We start from the raw sequence: 15564 nt of genomic DNA on the forward strand, positions 1-15564 counted from the left end.
CTATGCTCAACTCTGCCGGACCCCCACCACTCTATGAGAGGCGTAAAAACCATTGAAAGATACATTAAAGGAGACTGGTATTTTAAACGAGCGCATAAAGAAGTGTAGTAACGAGTGAAGCGACGTTACAACATAGCAGCCAACGCGCACTCAGCGCCCTCTTTACGTCCTACCGTCAGAACCGCGGCGGCGGTGAAAGGGAGTTTAGATCTCATTACGACTCGTTTGAGCGCGCCGAGCTCCTTCGAGTCAATCACGCGAACACTCGTCCGACTTGCTCCCAACCTCGCACCGAATCTCCTTCCAAAATATCCCCTCTTCCACTCCGACAACGCGTTATACTCCACCCCCATTCAAGGCGCTTCACGGGGACACAAGAACCGCGCAGGTCGCCAGGGGGCGGTCGCGACGGCTTCGACCTTCATTCGCTCTGTCTACTTCGCGTCGACACGCCCGCGCGAGGTTGTTCTCATTCGCTTTAATTTAGGAAGCGTCGAGCGAGCGGCCTTCCGAAAACCCGCGGCTAAATAATGCTCGCTCACAGCACCTCGGGCTTTTCAGCCATTCGACGTGGAAAAAATCGGCTTTGACGTGCCGACAGGTGAAAGGTGGTGGGTGAGCGAGTGAATGCGCTGCTTGTCGTGTCGAGCGCAGAACGTTAATGCAAAGGGTGGTTGTGTGTGTGTGTGTGTGGGGGGGGGGGGGGCACTTTGCGTGACGCCTTAATTACGTCGAACAAAGGCGGCCCGTCCAAAACTGCCGCGCCGTGGTCATGGTGCAATAATAATACGCGGCTACTTTGCAGATTTTTTTTTACCTCCTATCACTTAAAACCGTGCAGGGTGACTGTGAGCCTCGGCTAATCAGGGAACTAAATAGGAAAGCTGTTCGCGAGCAACAAGCTTTCGCGAGTATGGGCTGTTTTGTGATGGGCTAGGTGACCTTGCCCTGGGTAGACACGATAGCAGACTGCACACGAAACGCTCCTGGCTTTGTGCGGAGGAGGGGGTACTCTTTAACGAACAGGGGAAGGGTTAGCTTGCAAGTGTACTAGAGTGTATGCCTTCAAGTGTTCGCCAAGATTTCATTTTAGGTACTTTTTATGATAACTGTGCGGAGGGCCTTAGGAACGACCTAAATGGAGAAAACATGAGCCAGGGTGATAAAATAATTTATTACGACTTACAACGCGCCAAGGAAACGCAGAAAGGAAGGAGAACGACCTGCCAGACATTTTGTCCACCTTCGCCCTAGTTAAACATCATTTTATGAAATTGCTTGCTAACATGGAACAGTCGCGTTACGGACTCGTGACAGTCCTGTGATTTTTGTCGTCCATGTGCTGTTTTTGATATTTTTTTTGTTCGTTGTTCCAAAACTTTGGTTCCTTTATGCTTGTTTTGAGGTCACTTATTTACTGAATTTATTTTGCATTAGATAGTCGACTAGTCCTTCTGGCTGTATCACCTGCAATTTGAGTCTCAACTCGTTCGAACAATGACTAGCGTAGTTTTGTCGTCGTACAAACCCTCTAAAACATCAATAACTGAACAGCAGCTCCACGCAGGGCCTCGGTGATAACTCTTATTACATACATGATGATGATGATAAATTTTTATGGAGCAAAGGCATTTCTGGCCAAAGAGCGCCAGGGCACAAGGTTTTTTTTCTCTTATACTCAAGGTGGGGTCAAAGGCCCATTTTCCAAGCATTTCGCCCCACAGAAGCCGAGCTCCAGGCAGGGGAAAGCTCGTACCCACTGTATCACCGGTGTGTACCCGGCGTCACTGGGGATCGAACCCTGAACCTTCCGCATGCGAGGCGGATGCTCAAACGACTAGGACACCGCTGCGGTACTCTGACTACATACATTTCGTCCTGAGAACATTCCGAAGTCACTGTCGTACAATCGCCTGCGCATTTCGCCTCAGGCCCTTAGCAAGACGAGGACAGCTTGCAGGATCGACTCCCTCGTAAAATACCGCTTTTTATACGCCGTCCAGTCCCAGAGCGAACGGTCTGTGGATAAATCCCCGCCGGGAATTCTCGTTACGGCGTCCCTCGGAGGGTTCGGGCTTGGCCGCTCAACACGGGCTGAACGAGCGCTCGTTGTAAGCTACGTAGCGAGTCACGGGGTAAACAGCGATACAATCCGCGCATTGCGCGATGCTGTTCGCTCCGATACTGCGCTTGCGCACGGGACGCGGCAATGAAGAAAAGTGAGCGCTCATTCGTGCTCAGTGGGGAACTGCGCTGCCGGCGGCGACAAACTTGACCTACTTGACTTGCAAATGGGGCGCCCCGACGAAGCTGCCCCGGCAGCAGGCAATAGCAGGGAGAAGGTCCGAAAAAGAAAATACTAAAAAAAGATAAAGAAGATAGAAAAAGGGAAACGAGGGTAAGGGCATGCGACGCGCGCGCGCGAAAGGAAGAGGAGGATTGAGAGTATGCCCTCCCGCAAGAACACTCTCTCTCACATGCATGTACAGAGCCTCTCTCTCTCTCACCCTGTTCTTCCTTTTATTCTTTCAAAGATACGGGCCAGGCATGATAGAAAGAGAGTCTGTAGAAAGTCTCCCGTTTTTCTTAAATTAACAGAATTTTTGTAATTTTTCCGATCTATGAAACTATGATCCTGCATTACTTTCATGTACAGCCATTGTCAAAAGTTTAGATCCCAGGGGGTTTGCTTCTGAGCCACACCGTGTGGCTTGTAATGCACCCTTAGTGATCAAAAGCTCCTGAAAGTAAGATTTCTGGTCCTGCCCCCGTCCAATCGGTAGGCTGTCCACGAATGCTACAGCAGCCTGACTCTGTTCTGACCCTGTTCTGTGCCGGCTGAGGCTGCCCTATCCCCGCAACTTCTTATCTACGGGCCTCACTCTATGCCGCAAATCCAATCCGTGACCCTAAGAGACCATCGGCTATCTTGCCTTCGCATTACATGCCCTGCTCATGATTTCTTCTTCTTGATTTCAACTAGCGTATCTTTAACACACGTTTGTTCCCTGACCCACTGTGCCCTCTCCCTGTCTCTTAACCTTACACTTATCATTTTCCTTTCTATAGCTCGCTGCGCCGTCCTTGACTTAATTTGAAGGCTTTTCGTTATCCTCCAAGTTTCGCCTCGTACGGTGAGTACTGGCACGGTACTACTGTTGTATACTCCTCTCTTGAGGATACTGGTAGACTGGTGGTGGTGGTGGTGGTAAAAACTTTAATTTTAACAGAGGTGTTTGGGACACACAGGCCCCTGGGCCCCCGCAGGACCCCACTACACTCAAACGTTCATGTTCCTACGGCCCACGATGTCGGCAGCCCGGTAAACTGACATTCATGACCTGATAGTACCTGTCCAATGCGCTTCACCCCATTCTTTTTCTCCGCGTTATCACTCTCGTGGACTGGGTCAGCGGTTTCTACCTGCCTTGAAAAAATGCATCTTCCTGGCAGCTTCTAATGCTTCCTTGACTATCGTAAACTGTTGCGCCAAGACTATTGGACAGCACTTTAGATTTCTGTGTAGTTTTAGACCCATTGTCCTGCTCTGCCTGTCTATGTCCTCGATCATGTTTTGCAATTCGTCGCCTGAGTTACTTAACAAGATGATTTCATCAGCAAATCAGAGACTGCTATAATATTCTCCATTAACTTTTATCCATAATCTTCTCACAAGATCTCTAAATACTTCCTGGAAACATCCGGTGAAATGTACTACAGAGATCGTGTCTCCGTGCCTGACACCCTCCCTAATTGAGAATTTGTTGTTTTCCCTATGAAGGACAATATCACGACTCTGAAACGCGTAATTGAAAAACGACATCGTTAATCATTCATATAAGCAAACAGAGAAGGCGAAACATGATCTCTGTCCGTTTTCCTTGTGTTTTTCTGTACGCACATAATAATTAGCGCTAATGCGCTTGTAATAAAATAGTTCTTTCAACTTTTCTCATGCCAACAGAAAAAAATAATTCGCAAACCCTTGATGGGATCTATACAGTACAGCCAGAAAGCGTTTGCCTGCGATCCGCCCGACGTCAATAGTACCAGGATGTATTACGCAAAACCCTGAAGAAGATTTATCACTGGCTATTGCACATTGTGCAATGTGCCTGTTGCAAAACGGAAGACATTTGTGAGAGTTGGCAAACGTTCGTTCTTGTGCAAACTCCCGTATCTCGAGCTAATGTGTGAACTGTCGCTCCTCTTGATCGAGCGATCGATCGATTGACTGATTGATTGAACTTTATTTCTCGTCACAGCGAGGAGAGATTGGGACTATAGACGCAAAGGGCCTGACAAAGGTCCCAGCCTTCAGTTAGAACATTGGTGATTATAAATTCAAATCCATACATACAAAAGGCACATTTCACACAAAGGAACAGAATAACATTAACAAGAATTAATAAAACATTTGTTAACATGGATGAGCAAGCCACATGACACATTAGCAGAAATGCAACATGTATACACTTTTTGTGAGAAGATTACGTCGTCATCATCATCAGCCTGACTACGCCCACTGCAGGGCAAAAGGCCTCTGCCATGTCTCCCCAATTAACCTTGCCTTTGCCAGCTGCGGCCATCGCATCCCCGCAAGCTTCTTAATCTCATCCGCCCACCTAACTTTCTGCCACCCCCGGCTTGTGAGGAGATATACGTAAAGTCTTGGTCAAAAATCTTAAGGCCAAAGGCTTTTCGCTTCAGCCGCATAACAGAGCCATTGCGGCACTATTAAAGACCGAATGACCTTGAAATGCTAGCAGAAGGTTTCTTCTTGCGCTAGAGGAGCTGCCTGCTTGACTTGTTTTATGAATGATTCGATACACGGAACATTTTATGAATATTCATTTCGCTGCAGAGACTTTGGACCAAGACTGTACATACAGATAAGAAAGAAATAAAATATCAATTATCACTGAAAGTAAACGCCATTGGCTAGTAATAGTACACTCAGCTCTTTTTTGAAATAACTTTCTGAAGCGCAGAAATCTAACAGTTCTCCAACCTTGTTTAATGTTTCTGTCGACTGATTGAATGTTTGCTTCCACTAATTTGTTGTTTTTTTTTCGGTATGTGTCTGATATTCCGCCGTAGAAGGTCACGGTATGTTTCGTGGTTTTCTGTGTTGTTGAAATTTTTTTTATGTATTGTAACCACAGGCTTCTTGTTTCAAGGTGTATCAAGGAAGCTTTTTGAAGGTACACATAATGGCAACGGTAATTGCAATATATACGAAGGATTCATATGAGTAAAACAATTAATATGTTCTAATTTGTTTTTGATATTGATCCAAATACCAAAGCCCCAACCTCAGCTTCCTGCCGAACACTGTAGATCAAAAACCATATCGAAAACTTCAATGAAGGCTCCTGCGGGACGGAACTTATGCACTACGTTCTCACCAGAATAAAAGCAGACAGCAGGCGTCAGTTATTGGAAAGAACACCAGCGCCGGTGCTTGGCACTAAGGGAGAGCTCACTCGGCTACAATAGATGTGTTAAAACAAAGTCTTTGCAAACGCAGTGTACACCTCGTCTTTGTCAAAAGTTTGCTTCTAAGCCTCGCAGTGGGACTCCTGAAGCATTCGTGGCAGCCCTACCCATTGGAGGAGGCAGGACCAGAAATCATCTTACCTTCAGGAAATTTGTAGCGCTGGAGATGCATTACGAACCACACAGTGTGGCTCAAAAGAAAACCCCCTGGGCTCCAAACTTTTGACAAAGGCTGTACATACTTCACAAGTCGTCTTTTGCGAGACACTAAACACATATGCAGAGCAGATCTGCGCCTACTGCCAAAAACACTGTAGAGCAGACCTACAACATCTTATATGAACTTTCCCATCTTTCTCGCGAGGGAGACACAAATCTGAGCACATGCCACATGACGAAATGGCCCCCTTAGTAGATCAGATACGATTAAGTCCCGCTGCACAACGTGTCATGGTGGCGTAAGGTAGTGAGAGCGGCCTGCTTCAAGTAGTGTAAGAGATGTCGACTGACTTACGACGCGAAGCTCTGAAGGCTATGAAAACTAGAGTAGAAGTTGCTTCTGCAACTGTATAACTCCATCCCTCCTAGTTCCTCAACAGTGGCTGAAAACCGTCCCTCCCTCGTAATAGAGGTTTTATTCATCCGCTCACGTGCGCGACGGCCCAACCTGACACACGAATAGCTACTTGGCTTTGCCTCTCTTTTCGAGCACGTTTAGCTACTTGTCGTTGTCCTATTTGTTTCGGGCACGTTTCGGTACTTAATTGACTGAAAACACAACGCGAAAAAAACGCGAACAAGAGGAAACACACACGACGGGACGGGCGTTGTGCTGTGTTTTCAGTAAATTAGCAATGCTCCAACTAGCCCAGGCAAAAGACATGATTTATGTACTTTAACCTCTCTGTTTCGAACTCGTTTTACCACTGGGCTTCGCCGCCTTATGAGCCAGCACCACTGCTAGCGGTGCGGTCTTGCACGTTCAGCTCGGATATCAACACGCTTTCGACTTTCCCCTCGGAATGGAGAATATCCACTTCCGCCGGCAGGGCGAATCTACAAGCATCTTAAAGTATATACTTTTCGCGAACATCCGTCGTGGACTTTTTCTTCTTCGCGGCTCGTCAACGCGGCGTTAACTCCGCAGCTGCGTCTTTTGCGGAAATGAAATGGAGCAGTAACTGTCTCATATATCTCTGTGGACATCTTAACCGGGGCTTTACTTAACCGCAGCCACAGCTGGCGTGGTGGGGGTAAGGTGGAAAGGAAAGACGCAGGACAGTGCGGCGGGAGGGGGGGCAGGAAGGCGGAAATGAAAGAAGAAAGAATGAAAGAGGTGCCGCGGCTTGCCGAGACTCCCGGCGGAGCCCTCCACTACGGCACCTCTTTCTCCCTTTCTCCTCCCTTCTTTTACTCCTTCCTTTATCTTTTCCTTGATCACGACGCTGTTCTGCGTCTTTTGAAAGCTTCATGGATGACTCCGACTGAAGTTATGAGCACTGTAATCGCATTTGTTATCCGTGTACCCGCTTTAGCAGTGTCTAATTTATAAGTGACATCGAACTTGAGCGCAGTTGGGAAAGCTAACATCGTAGATAACGTGAACGCACACTCAGAATAAACGGGAAACAACATTTTTTGAAACTCGTTTAAGCAATTGCATCTTGCGCATGCATCTGGTCCTAAAGGAAAGACCCGAGGCTTCGGAAGCACTCCGTCCTATGGAAGGTGCCTGCAAATGATGGTGTTTGCTAGTTTGGAGACATAGTATTATTATTAAGCTCCGCCCGCTCGGAGACTCAGTAGTTACAAAGTTTGCCTACCGAGCCGGAGTACTCGGGTTCGAACCCGACCGCGGAGGCAGCGTTTCGACGGAGGCGAAATGCAAAAGGCACCCGTGTGCTGTGCGACGTCAGTGCACGTTAAAGATCCCCACGTGACTCCGGAGTCCTCCACTACCACACCTCTTTCTTCACTTCGATGGAGGCGAAATTCTAGAGGCCCGTTTGGTTTGGTTTTATGGGGTTTAACGTCCCAAAGCGACTAAGGCTATGAGAGACGCCGTAGTGGAGGGCTCCGGAAATTTCGACCACCTGGGGTTCTTTAACGTGCACTGACATCGCACAGTACACGGGCCACTAAATTTCTCCTCCAAAGAAATTCAACCGCCGCGGCCGGGATCAAACCCGCGTCTTTCGGGTCAGCAGCCGAGCACCATAACCACTGAGCCACCGCGGCAGCTCTCTAGAGGCCCGTGTCTAGAGGCCCGTGTATTGTGCGACGTCAGTGCACGTTAAAGAACCCCATGTGGTCGAAATTTCCGGAGCACTTCACAACGGCGTCCCTCATAGCCTGAGTCAGTTTGTGACGTTATACCCCCATAAATCTTAACCTAAACCCCTTCCTTCTTTCGCTTCTACTTTCATCCCTTCCCTCACGGCGCGGTTGAGGTGTCCACCGAGAATTGCGACCTGTTAACGCGCCTTCCATTTCCTGATAACCAATAATTTCGCGGCGCGGTTGAGGTGCTCACTGAGAAGTGAGACATACTGCGCCCTTTCCTTTCTTTTTATTTTTTTTATGCATCTGTTTAAGAGCTCGTACGCAATCTCCTGCACCCCGCAGCCAGCGAAGACCAGAGAAATTGCACACAGCCAGTCTGTGTACAAGCAGTTCGCACTCCCACCAAGGATGTTCGTTCGTGACTCAGCGTCAGATGTTTATATCAACTCCAGCGACATCGACCGAAGGCGCCGATTGTGACGAGATCTTCGGCGGCGCTGGCAGCTTGCGCGCTATTTTTCTTTGCGCGTGCGTCAGGTGTTCAATTCATACCATCGACGTTCTCTTTCAGAACGCCTGCGTGAGCGCTGTCGACTCGACAATCACTGGTTGTTGTGTTCGAGGAGTTTAAAGAAGGTGGCGCCACGTCGTGTGCTTGTATCGATTTTGGTATCACTTTCGCTCGCACGATAGCTCTATGGACCTTTCTGACATTCATCTCACAAGATATAGCTCACCACTAAACATGATCCTAGTATAGCTTTTTTAGCCGACAGGTGGCGAAAAAAGCGTTTAGCGCAATAAAAAGCCTGTTTTCTTAATACGATTCGGCTCACTTTAACCTATTCACTACCGACCTAAGAAGGAGGTCGAAAAACTAGCATCCTTTCCACAGTTTTATAGACACCTCCTGATAACAAATTAATAGTGAATTATGCAGATACTTTATCATTTTTAAGCATTAAAACTGCGTCCACATATGTGGACATATGTTGCCAACACTGCGACATCGCGTCCACAGTTGTGTAAATTATAGTTGCGAACACCATAGAAGTGACGAAACAGTTTAGAAGTTAGGTTTTAAAACATGTATGTTGTAAATATATAACAATGTAGAAAAATAAACAAAGTTAGAAAACATCCTTCATTCGCTCTGTGCCGCTCGCGCAGAAAGCCATCATTTTATGTCTCTTTAAGGCAGTGCTTTAGCGAATAGGATTTGACGCTTCAAAGGCAGCAGCTGAACTATGACCTACTGTTCCAACGGCGAGATATATCAATGCTGATTAATGACTCGCTTAACCGACCGTAAGGTGCTACTACATTATTGCCCACGAATGTGACTGCTCGTAGCGAGAAGGTTAAGGAAACTGCAGATCCGACGATGCATACCCGAACTGGGCGTGTAGCTTGTACTTCTACGCTTTTAAAAACATGGGTGGTATTTATTCTTATCCAGGTGCGTTTTGCACTGCGCAGGCAGAAATGTTTCCGAAAAGAGAAAGATAAGTAGTCTCTCCGCGTGCAGATGCATCGTCTGTAGTAGCCTGAATGAAGCGCTATATTCTATAATCACCCGACCTTACTTACACGATCTAAAGACCACTCGCGGTTGACTCTTGGGAAAGCTTGGAATAAATCACTTTAAGTGACGCAACTTCCATATTGTTCTTTCATTCTATCTTGAATAAAAACGAGTGTTGGTTGTCTCGGTAAGCAAAACACGTTTTGAACATCTTAGAAAAATTGGCTAAAAAAACTTTTGTTCATGGCAAATTTCCACAGGTGTTACGAGCCAATTTTTAGGTGCTGTATTTACGGGCCGTTCCAATTTCTATCCGTAGACGGCACAGTATTAAAACACTGGGATGAAGCTGGGTAAAAGGTTAGGGAATAAAAATATTTATTTATTCGGCTGAATTCCAAACAAGGAGAAAGAAGGGTTAACGTTGCAAATACTTCGTGGCAAACCTAACACAGCAAGATACCTTTGATATCTGCAGACTGGAAGTGTAAACACCATGCATCAGTTGGCATAGTGACAAAGCTCCCACCTTTAGATGGATGTTTGATCGGATGGTTTTGCGGGGACCGTAAACAAAATTCTTAGAGTTGGCACATATGTGCGATCTACACAACAGTCGTGCGTCGACAGTGGCGTGATGGCGGCTTGGCGCAGAAGAACAGGATTCGAAAGAGGTTACGCTGACAAGGTAGACTCTTGGGCATGTTGGTTAGACATTGTCGGTGCAGCGCATACGACGAGAAGAGACGCAGACGCAACGCTGAACTTACAACTAGCGTTTATTGAGGTTCCGCCTCTGTTGAAATACAGTGGCGGATTCAGTCTCAAAAAAGGAAGAAAACACAGACATAAAATGACATAAACGGCATAGCCGGAACTCTGCACGAGGCAACAGTGACCCATGGCAAGCCGTGAGCATTTCCTTGTCGGTGGTTAAGAAAACGTTTCTTTTTCACATGGAGCAATTGATGGGGTGCTTACGCAATGGTTCTGTTTTTTTTTTAATTTTGTCATTTTATGTGTGTGTTTTCTTCCTTTTTCGAGGCTGTCCGCCATTGTTTTTAAACAGAGGCGGAGTCCCAATAAACGCTAGTTTTAAGTTCAGCGTTTTGTCTGTGTCTCTTTAGCTCGTCCTCGTCGTATGCGCTGAACCGCTAAGGTTACGCTGGCAACGAGGTTTATAACTGCTTGTCACGCTTAGTATTAAGAAAAGTAGATGCAAAGACGTGTGTCCCGCTCGATAACGAAGAAAACAGACGCAACGAGAGATGAGTGTAACAAACAGAACCGACGAGGGCCAAGTCAGGCGTCTCGGAACACAAGTCAAGTTCTGCTCGCTTTTGCTTGCGTTTTCATTCTGGCGTGGTTCTAAACGCGTCGCTTATCGATCTCGTTAAAACGAGCCCCAAGAAATTTCCTTGGCCGTCGTTTTGTCGGCAGGGTTCTAAAGTCACTTAACGAGGGGCTCGGGACTAGTGCGTGGCTCGTTAGGTTTCATTCAAGGAATAATTTTTAAGTCCCTTTAGCGGCTGGCATTGCGTCACGTTTTTACCGTGCTAGATGCCTTGCAACCTGAGGAATTTAACGGAAAAGCAACGTCGCCTGGCTACCGTTCGACTTTACACAGCACCGTCGAAACAGCTGTTCATATGACACGAAAAAGAAATGACACGGGATAAATAAATTCGATTCGAATGCTTTGCCTTCGCCAGTAGTAAAAATCGTATGACGCGTCGCAGCATCGCTTGCTGATGCCGCGCGTGCGACAGGCGACGTTTAGACAGCTGAATAAGGTACCTGCAGAGATGTTTTGAAGGCGAATACTGCTGACGTCTAAAACGTTGGCGAGGAGCGAAAGCAGCGAAATAAATTTAATCTCCTGCTGCAGCTGCACGAACGCTCCACAGAGATCACTGCAGCACCGAGAGGTAGGAAAAAATGTCTCGCGAAGACTGGACTGTCTTTCTATGCAACGCCGCGGAGAGAACAGGTCGGACATTCGTACACGGATACCTGCAACTTCGACCTGAGAATTGGTGTGCGAAAAAAAAGGGGGGCGTTAACAATCGATGCCAGCAACACAACGATGAATTTTCCGTTTCAAGCTTGAGCCTGCTCACACCTCACAGCAACATTCGCGTATACGGTTCAAGAAGCTGATGAGCTGAAAACAGGACGCTCACTGCAAGTTAATGAACGAGTTGAGACAGCAGCAACTGACACAAGGCTTAGCAGACGACAAAATTAAGAACTGTAAGTGAGAAATAAAAGTGGGGCAGAAATAAGCGCTGAAAGCGCACGTACTCAAACACCTGGTTAGAAAAGTGGACAGAAAAACAAGAAAGGGAACAACATTTAGAACGGTGACTTCTGCTGCCAAGCACCAGTAATTTTTTTTTTTTTTCCCAGTAATGTTCAGCCACTTTCGGGGCCCACGTTTGGTACAGAGTGTAGAGCAACGCGGGCACCAGAGCTTAGTCTCATAATGCGTGTTACTCACGCATCGTTGCACCAAGGGAGGCTAAAAGAAAGAACCACACTAGCGCTCGCTCGCACGCACTGTTTTTTTTTTTTTTTTTTTTAAGGGCTGTAGTGCTTGGTTAGAGAAAAAAAAAATCCAAGCATGCAAACAGCCGCTGCATACGACGTGATAGTTGCGCTTTTCTACACTGGACATGCAGTTTGAATCGTTCTTAGTTTTAGACGTCCAGCACTCCGAAATTGCGCACGCGGTGTAGGTGTAATTGCTAGAGGGCCCAGGGGAGAAGTGTGAGCAGTTTAACTCTTCGTTAAAACGAATGCGTGCGCGTGTTCCGCCCTTACAAATTTTTTTTTAGACAGTCTACAGACTGTCCATAAACTACTGTCTATAAAGTCTATAAATTATCTATAGACAAACCCTAGAGAACAGTCTATAGGCAATGCAAATCCTGCATACAGTCTATAGACAATCCATCGATTTATGGACATACACTTTTAGTAGATTTTTGTCTTTAGACAGTATATAGACTATGTATAGACAAAAAGAAATATCTATATAGGAAGGCGATAGAGTCTATAGGAAGTCCATAGACTGTCTACAGACCATTTTTATAAGGGCGCCGGTGCAGCCGATCGAGGTATATACCCATTGACGCCGAACGTTCGGAGCCCTACACGATTCTGTCACTATTCCCGAGGTCTGGACGCGTGGCCAATTTAGAATGTTGCGCAAACCTCTTTCAGCGCAGACACGTGTCCGATTGCCGCGCTGACGGCCGATTCTGTCGTCGAGTCCGGTACAATTAGCGCCCGAAGGTTGCATGACCTTTGGCTCGAAATCAGAAAATTAGAATTCGCATTGAGCGGCGCGACATTTGCCTCCCAAAGTAATGCAGGAATAACACAATGGCTGCTTTGGTGCCTAATTATAGGTTAACAGGTGGCTATTCGCTTGTTCACGCTTCTCGGCATTGAAAATATAGTTGCGTAAACACCAGGTGTCATTCATTTCGCAAGCAATTACCTTTTCTCCTGCCATGGAGTAGTTAGACTCATATATTGCTACCTGAACCGCTGCGATACAGGTTAGCTTTAATTTGTTAACGGGTGCCTGAAAACCTCTGTCAATCACTAAAATGCCTTGGCGACTGTAAGGACCTTATACCAGCGACGCCGCGACGAAAGAGTATTTCCAAAAAGCGCGACATGAGCGGATAAATTAAATGTGAAATGTCTAGATTTCGCTTAATCTGTGCTCTGTTTCCCCTCCGATTTGCGACTGCAGGAGCATCGAAGCGCTTACTTACCAACTCCATCGCTATTATAATGTCATTATGAAACAATTACAAAGCAATGTAACTGGAATTACAGGCGTTAATAACTGGCATAATAAAGCAATTACATTATCAGTTCTTATTTTATTTTTAGACGTGAGTTAAGGAGCTGCTGTCACCCTTTTTTGAGAGCACCCTAATCTTTTCTAAGCAATAAATACTTATCAAAACGGAAACGTGATAACAGCTCCGAGCTTCTTGCAGACAAAGTACCCAACACGCATAATACACCACACAAAGCGCACATACACATTATCATACAGTCATTGCCCTCCAGGTGTTTCAGCGAAGACTTTCAGAGACTCGTATAAATTAGGAGGTCGAAACAGCAAATCTTTTCAGGAACAAACTGTAATTTTCTTTTCGAATTCGAGGAATCTAATCTTGGCCAAGAAGTGTCTTCCTGAGAATCAAACATGCACGCTGTAACAAACATGTTTGGCTACTTCTCCAGCTACAGGCCAGCTGCGTATCCCCACCAAATTAAATCAGAAATGGAATCCCGAAGTTTCGCAAGGGAAGGTAAGGCGCTAAGAAGTTTCGCAAGCTGCGCAACTTCAGAATTGCGGAGTCCGAAGTTTCGTCCGGCCAGAAACAGTACACCATAATGCTTCCCAAAATGTTCCCTTAACTGAATACAGTGCGCTGAAATTCGTTCAATTGACGCACATTTATATTCCGACCTTACCTCAAGCACATTTCCTCAATGTTGGCCTCTCTACAACAAGTTGACGAACTGCAGCTTTAGCGAGGCAAGGTATTGAAGTTCTGGATGCTTAATATATGCGACTAAGAGTGGTTCTTCCACCTCTACATTGGACACAATGGCATTCCTATGGGGGATTTCGCAAAATCTCGTTTGGCTGAAAAGTTCTCTGAAGTAGTATTTCACTGCATAATGCCAGTTCTCAACCGTTCGAGCTGTAACACTCTTTTGTTGCGAAAGCAACACTACGCGAGTCGCCGAGCCATTTCGCGGAGCTGACGCAAGGCCATACTGCGCATGCGCGTGGACGATGCACAGTGGCGCGCCGCCGACGTCGCTGCGCGGGTGACTCGAGGTGCCGCCGCCGCGCTCGCCAGTTGTGCATGCGCAGTAGCGGCGCATAGCTAGCGTGCCGGGGCCGCCGCCGCTGCCGCGCGCTCTCCATCGCCTCTCTCTCTACTCGTTGCTTTCGCAATCCTCCAGGTTTAACAAGAGCTAAACCACTGCAAATTTTTTTTCTTCTGTCCTGCAGGTCGTAGAAAACAGCGGCGGCAGAAGAAACACCATGACCGTGAAGCGGGGTCGCGACATCGACTGGGCCCGCTTTGGGCTTCGTGGCGATGGCGCCGAGGGCGGAGCCTCCGACGATGTGCCCGGCCACAGCGCTCGGCCCGCCGGCACTGCCGGCGGAGACGAGCTCTTCCACCAAGACCTCGTGAGTGGACAGCGAGCAGCGTTTTGCCCGAGTCTTTTCAATGCGAAAGCACTGTTGACCTCCTAACCTGAAAAATGCCGGAGTGTGGTGAAGCGTCCGAAGTTAGTCACGTGATGCGGGAAATAGCGGAACATAAACGAGACTGAAAGTTTGGCGATGGCATGCTGGTTTAAGGTGGGGTCATTAACGACAATGGCAATGACCTTTAGGTTGAAGACCTTTGCGGTAAAGGCCTTTAAGACGCAAGGCCTTCAAGGCAAACGCTTTCAGGGTAAAGGCCTTCGTCAAAGGCCTTTAGGGCAAATGCATTCCTGGTAAAGGCCGTTAGGTCAAAGACCTTTGTGGTAAAGACCGTTAGGTGAAAGGCCTATATAATTAAGGCCTTTAGTGTAAAGGCCTTTAGGTCAAATGATGCTTTTGCATTCACAGCACGTAAGGATCTTAAATGCCCATCTTAATTTTTTTTCTCGCTCAACGACTCCGCGTCCGGGAGAACAATACGGCTAAGTTATTGAAGCTCTGTTCGCAGCAGCTACACCGCGTCATCGTTTCAAAATTCCAGAAGGTCTTCATTGCGACCTTTGAATGGCTGTAAGCGGCGTGGATGAGAACACTCGGGACATCTCTGTATAAGTGTTTTCGCTGCGGCACGTCTTTCTCGGATTTCCTTGGAGCAGAAACCTGCAACTTTACGCCGCCTGACACTAACGGGCCTCAGCGACCGCATGTAGTCATTGTAATGATCGGAGGCCCAGCCAGCGGAGAACGGCGAGACAGTCAGGCGTCATCAGGTATGCGGCCAAAAGCGCTGCTGTTTCTCGGAGAAGACGCAAGGAAAAGCTGGCCTGGAGGCGGCTTCTGGCTCGGCGTTTGCGTGGACAAAGGCTCTAATCCCCTTCGCCGGCGATGCTGAATGCGGCTCTGGTGCCGGACTGCGTTCCTGGGGACTGGCAGCGGAAACAGGCGAGCCAGACCGGCGTCATCAGGCTACTGCGACGGAAAGCGCTGCTGTCCGGGGGAG

At 47.3% G+C, this 15564-nt stretch overlaps 1 protein-coding gene across 1 annotated transcript in view; it reads left to right on the plus strand.

Moving 5' to 3' along the window:
- The window catches only part of LOC149358663 (solute carrier family 12 member 8), a 55489-nt gene that overhangs the window by 21693 nt on the left and 18232 nt on the right, over positions 1-15564 (plus strand). The window contains exon 2 of the mRNA XM_089570825.1: positions 14361-14543. Coding sequence (XP_089426951.1) covers positions 14394-14543 — 150 coding nt within the window. The 5' untranslated portion in view covers positions 14361-14393. The remainder of the gene's footprint in view (positions 1-14360; positions 14544-15564) is intronic.

The sequence above is a fragment of the Amblyomma mixtum genome, chromosome 2 (genome assembly GCF_055824585.1).
Source record: "Amblyomma mixtum isolate Tamu chromosome 2, ASM5582458v1, whole genome shotgun sequence".
NCBI classification, from domain to species: Eukaryota; Metazoa; Arthropoda; class Arachnida; order Ixodida; family Ixodidae; genus Amblyomma; species Amblyomma mixtum.